The sequence below is a fragment of the Lutra lutra genome, chromosome 18 (genome assembly GCF_902655055.1).
Source record: "Lutra lutra chromosome 18, mLutLut1.2, whole genome shotgun sequence".
NCBI lineage: Eukaryota > Metazoa > Chordata > Mammalia > Carnivora > Mustelidae > Lutra > Lutra lutra.
In genome coordinates this window covers 14,871,319-14,877,318 of record NC_062295.1, presented here as the reverse complement: position 1 = coordinate 14,877,318, position 6,000 = coordinate 14,871,319, and the positions used below count along the sequence as shown (strand labels likewise).

Sequence of the window (6,000 nt, the reverse complement as noted above, 5' to 3'; positions counted from 1 at the left end):
TGGGTCCAAAGAGAATGTCTAGTCAGTGCCAGTGGTTCTAGCAAGGTAGATAGGAAGTGTCAGAACTGGTACCTGCCTGCACTGGACGAGGTGGGCTAAACGAGGGCAAGGCAGTGGTACCTGCTAACTTTTCCCTTCCCAGAGAAAATTCCTACAGACTTGCCCATCCCAGCACATGCCTTAAAAGTAGTAAATGTCCTTCATGTATAACCCAGCACTTTCCAAACTGCTGCCTTGGTTCTGGGTCTCAGAGTGATTAAGAGCACACCCTCAAGGGCACCTGGGTGGCTCAGTGGGTTAGAGCCTCTGCCTTCAGCTCCGGTCATGATCTCAGGGTCCTGGGATCGAGCCCCACATCGGGCTCTCTGCTCAGCGGGGAGCCTGCTTCCCACTCTCCCACTGCCCCTGCTTGTGTTCCCTCTCTTGCTGTGTCTCTCTCTGTCAAATAATAAAATCTTAAAAAAAAAAAAAAAGTACACCCTTAGTTTTCTATAGCCTTTGGCTCTCCCCGAGTTAAGCCCCCCAGATTTCCAGAGTTCAACATCATGGGAGCTCATCTTCCTGGTGCTACATACCCAACTCAGTGAGGGGCTTGACCCTCGCCACTTATGGGTGATAGCCCTCCCACTTTATGGCTCACTGTGCCAGAGATGGGGTTCTTGACCTCATCTCTGCCCCTCCTACCCCCCTCACTGCAGCTTTTTGTCCCCAGCTGTGTAAGAGCCATTGCACTGTCTTCGGATCGTTCTGAATGAGTTGCACGTTGTGTAGCTGCATCATTGGCATGTCCGTGGGAAAGGTGAGTTCAGCACCTCCTTACTCTGCCATCTTCCCAGGGGTTCCAGAGGGTGCAGTGGGGCTGCCTGCCAGTGGTGCTTGTGTTTGCCCTGGAGCTGTGGCTGGGCACGCACTGCCGTGTGGCCAGGGGACACCACATACGCCTGAGCCGCTGCCCCTGGTCTTGTGTGTTGCCGAGGGCTAGGTGTACACCAGTAGATTCCAAGTCCTATCAAGAACTGCTTCTGATAGGAGAGTTGATGGCACCATCTACCTTTTGTCAGTCTTCTCTGGGGGTTTAGACAACATTCAATTCCAGACTTGAGGCCTTCAAATTAGGTAACAGTGGCTCTTTAAAAGTAGACACATTTCAAGGTTTTCTAGTTTAAAAAAAAACAACATACACACAGACATTACTTGCATTCTTCTGTTTCTTGATAAAGGCCGATCTCAAGGCCATTGTGCAAAGACACTGCTACTTTTGTGAACAAGATTGGATTTTAATGCTCTGACAATTCCTACTTCTTCACTGTCAAAATAATCTGAGTAGAGGTCAAAGCTTAAACCAATTCGTATATGTAAAAATAAAACAAAGTAAAGCAGGTCTTTCTGGACTTAGCTTCACAGCCCCAGTCAGGTCCTTGTTTGCAGAGGGAGCCTGAGGGCCAGTTCAGTCAGATGACCCATATCTGGTTGTTTGCTTCGCTGCTTGATGTATTCCAGAGTTTTCACCTAGGAGGAAAAGAACGATCAGTATCCTTTCTGGTTCACCGGTGAGCCAACAAATCAACCATATTGTGAGCTCAAGCTTTCTTACAGGTAAAGTCTTAAAGGATAAAGGGGGAGAAGAAAGCAACAAAGTCTTTAAAGTATGGGGTGCCTGAGGGGCTTAGTCAGTTAAGGGTCTGCCTTCAGCTCAAGTCATCTCAGGGTCCTGGGATTGAGCCCCCTCAGGTGGGAGCTTGCTTCTTCCTCTCCCTTTGCCACTCCCCCAGCTTGTGCTGGTTTGCTCTAATTTTTTTTTAAAAGATTTTACTTATTTGACAGAGAGCACAAGTAGGCAGAGCAGCAGACAAAGGAAGAGAGAGAAGCAGGCCCCCTGCTAAGCAGAGAGCCCAGTGTAGGGCTCCATCCCAGGACTCTTAAGATCATGACCTGAGCCAAAGGCAAACACTTAACTGACTGAGCCACCCATGGGACTGAGTGCCCCATTAATAAGTAAGATTCTTTTTAAAAAAATGAAAGAAAGCAAAGTCTCTAAGTACAACTTATTAGATTATAATTTGCTTATAAAGTCAGATTGTGGTGTGACCAGGAATAGCGGATATTTTTATATCAGTGGGCATAAAAAGAAGGGAGACTAGGATTTGTTGAGGCCAGTTGTGCTCTAGCCAGTGGGTCGATATCGTTCACCAGGACCCCCATGCCTTCCCAGTGCCTCACCATGGTCCTGGTATCCGCACAGCCGTGCCTCTGTGCCAGGTGCCACAGGTTGACAGAGAGCTGGTTGAGTCTGTTGTTGCGCAGGTCCCCATGGGCCAAGATGCTATTAAAGAAGGAAAGGCCCAGCGAGCTTTGGCGCTTCAGAGCCTGAAATAGAAAAGAGAGATGACCCTCTGGCAGTGGGGCTCAGGCTGGGTGCAGCGTTGATGCCAGCTCTACCATGGATCGTTTGGAGGGCAAGCTGCTTAACCTCCCAGGTCCCACCTTCATCTGTAGGAGAGTAAGGCAATGCCAGCTCATAGGGTAGGTGAGGAATGAGATGAAGCATTAAAGGCCCTTCATTCTGTGCCTCCTACATGGGTATTACTTATGAAATGGAAGCAGAAGCAAGTGATAGGCCTTCTTTCAAGTACAAACGAGAACTGAAAGGCTACAATCAAATGTCCTTCAGATGTATCCTCTAGCTACCCAGAGTTATGGTCACTATCCAGGGCAGAAATAAAGACCAAAGACAGCTCCCCATAAATGGCCCAGGCCCAGCTTTCATACGAACTATTCTATAATAATGAAATCTTGCCACTGATTAGAGGTACCCAAACAAGGAAAGCCTAACCAGAAAAGACCAAACCTGAATTCAGCAACAGGCCTTGGAGAAAGGAAGCAAGGTCTGAGAAGTAAACAGGCACATGGGAAGGGCCAAGTGAACAGGTGGACCTAACCAGCAAGCCAGATTCTGTCGCGTGTCCATGAGGACCCTGGATAGCTGACCTGCGCGCCTGCTAGATGCCCTTGGCTCACAACGCAGAACATCGGTGAGTCCAGCAAAGCAGATGAGAAAGGAGCCCTTAAAGAGGGCCAGGTATTCTGTTCTGTGCTTTACACAGCTCATCTAATTTAATCTACACAGCAAATCTTTGTGGGAAGCACATCTCTTACCAGCTAGGCGCATGTAGCCACTGCCTCCCAAGGATCCCAACCCCTCCTTATTCACGCATTACACTGGGTGCTGAGGTGAGGGGACTGTGCGATGTAACCTGTTACGGACCGTAGAGAATCCTGGATTATCGGGGTGGGCCCAGTCTAATCCTGTGAGCCCTAAAAGGCAGAGAAATTTCTGAAAGACCCGTAGCAGAAGAGGAGGCAGAAGGGGTGAGATCAGAGAGATTTGAAGCATGAGGATATGAACCACCATTGGTGGCTTTCAAATGGAGGAAGGGGGCCAAAAGCCAGGAACCGCAGCCAACTTCTCGAAGCTGAGAACAACCTCTAGCCAACAGCAGGGAAACGGGACCTTAGTCCTACAACTGCATACAACTCAAATTTGCCAACACCCCAAAGAAGCCAGTCAACGCCTTGATTTTGACCTTGTGAAACTCTGTCAGTGCCAACCCCCCAAACTGCTATAATAAATTAATGTTTTAAGCTGTTGAGTTTGTGCCTTTTTTTTTTTTCTTCTTAAGGCTACAAGAGGAATTCCCATTTTGCAGATACACTCAAAGCTCAGAAAGCTTTGGGGGACTTGCTCATGGACCACGACTAGTAAGTATAAAGCACAGTAAGTACAAAGCAGGGATTTGAACTCCAGTCATCCTACTCCAAAGCCTGCGCCCACACCCTCCCATGTCCCACTCCAGCTTCATAAATATTCCCACAGACCCAGTGTTAGCATCACATTAGGAATCCACATTCTGAAGAGACTAAGCGTTGCTTTTTCAACTACTCAAGGTAGACAGAACCAACCTTCTAACCATCGATCTGTCCATCCATCATTCCACAAACCGTCACGGGAGCCAGACTCTGCTAACTGCTGAACCAACTTAATCCCTGCTGCCATCCTTAGCCAAGTGAGAATTTAAAGTCTCTTTGTGGAGGGAAAAAAACCTGTTGAGGCACAGCTTTAAGCACAGTTGGGCAAGGGGCTGAGTGGCAATAAGAGACCTCCACTGGAGGACCAGGTGAGCCTTGGCCTGGTGACAGTCCCAGAAGAAGCAGAACTGACTGAAAATGACCATCAAGGAGTGGGGTCATGCTGTGCACTGCCCAAGCCTGCGGGCCACAGGAGAAAAGCAGCATGTTCCAGGCACAGACTCACTAAGTGGCTGCGGGCTGCCTGCTTGGGGTCCTTTGTCTGATCAGACAATGCAATTCTACCCAACCAGGAACCTGGGCCGAGACCAGCATTCTGTGGGTTCCAGTCCAGCCTGCTGCCTGCCTTTTAAGCCGGCCCCCATCTGTTGGCTAGGACAACAGGAGGGTACGTTTTCTGCTTCTATCTACAGGACAAAACTAAAACAAATTCTATTTCAAATGCAACTAAAAGAGTCTCCCCCTGAGAGAGGTCCTTTAACTACATTTCATTGAAGTAGGAGAGATTTTTTAAAAGACAAGGGAGACGATAACAACTAGCTATTTCTCTATTCTGTATCTTCTCAGTAAGCATTTTACCCCCAAAACCCCAATCCACATGTGTTTCAAATGCACAGCCTATTAAAAGTGAAACCATTAGCAACAGATCTGAGGGATGAGAAGTCATGCAAGCTAACATGCAAAGACCCCCAAACCATGAACACATGAAAACTAAATCAGGGCCTTGAGCCCCCTCCTCCTCTTCTCCAGAGGTTTCAAATAAAAATGAGCTTTTCATTCTTTTCCTATGAGAACTGTCATTTCCAGGAAGCTCCATGGGTCTGGCATAATTCCCAGCTTCACCCCACCTAAACAAACAACTTCATTAAGCTCACCAGTAAAGTGGCAAGCCCCTTCTTATAGATTTGGAGAATATTTTGGAAGCAGGGTTGCTTCCAGCACTAAGAAATGACCTACTCCAGTCGGGCATCAGCACTCGGGGGTTTTCAACAGCATGAAGCTTTGCTCTCCACCTGGCAGAGAAATCTGACCCCTGCTTCCCAGGTCCCAGAATTGATCCTGTCTGCAGGGCCCCTGCTGTGACCTGCTTGCCGATGCTGACTTTCGCACCGCACTGTTAAAATGAAGGATGGTATGTTCCATTTTAGCTCGGTCCACCCATATTTTTCTAATAAATGTGCATATATGGAAGGACATTTTCACTGAATGTCCCCGGTATTTATGGGAGTTGAAATGTTCTTTGGAAGAATTCCAACTTTGCTGGGTTATTTTTCAGAATCCTGTTTCAGAGTCATCATTACAATCAATACCCCCTCCTCCAAGAGAAAGAGACATAAATGTTAAATACAATCCCAGCACTGCCCCCCGAATGCAAAATACGTTCCAAGACCCCCAGTAAACACCTGAAACCACAGACAGTTCTGAACCTTATATGGTAGTTTTTTCCTATATACATACCTCTGACAGTTTATAGATTAGGCACAGTAAGAAACTAACAAAAGGGAATTACATACTGTAATCAAAGTTATGGTAATGTTTCTCAAAATACTGTACTGTACTCACTCTTACAATAACTGCTCCATGAGATAAGGTGAAAGACACAGGCACTGTGACGTCGTGTTAGGCTGCTCTTGACCTGATTAGACGTCAGGAAGGGGGAGAATCTGCTTTTGGACAGTAGTTGGCCCCGGTAACTGAAACTGCATGGCAGCGGGGTAAGGGGAGACTGTGTCCCAGTAGTGGGACACAACTCTATATAGTTCTCAGCTTGATTTTTATTATGAGCTTGGGGGTTGTTCTAGGTCATGGTCCTTTATGCTGTAGGTGGCCACCTCTGATTAAACCTAGCCTTCTGCATCAGGTCAAGGTGAAGAAATGTGTTTTCAAGCCCTGTGCCAAGTTTTTCTTGGGTGT

At 47.4% G+C, this 6,000-nt stretch overlaps 1 protein-coding gene across 1 annotated transcript in view; it reads right to left on the bottom strand.

Annotated features, from left to right (window-relative positions):
* Positions 1-1,258: 1,258 nt before the first annotated feature.
* VPS35L (VPS35 endosomal protein sorting factor like) overlaps positions 1,259-6,000 on the bottom strand; it is a 118,061-nt gene continuing 113,319 nt past the window's right edge. The window contains exons 30-31 of the mRNA XM_047713195.1: positions 2,221-2,367; positions 1,259-1,509 (exon numbers count right to left, since the gene is read on the bottom strand). Of these exons, the coding sequence (XP_047569151.1) occupies positions 1,411-1,509; positions 2,221-2,367 (246 nt within the window). The 3' untranslated portion in view covers positions 1,259-1,410. The remainder of the gene's footprint in view (positions 1,510-2,220; positions 2,368-6,000) is intronic.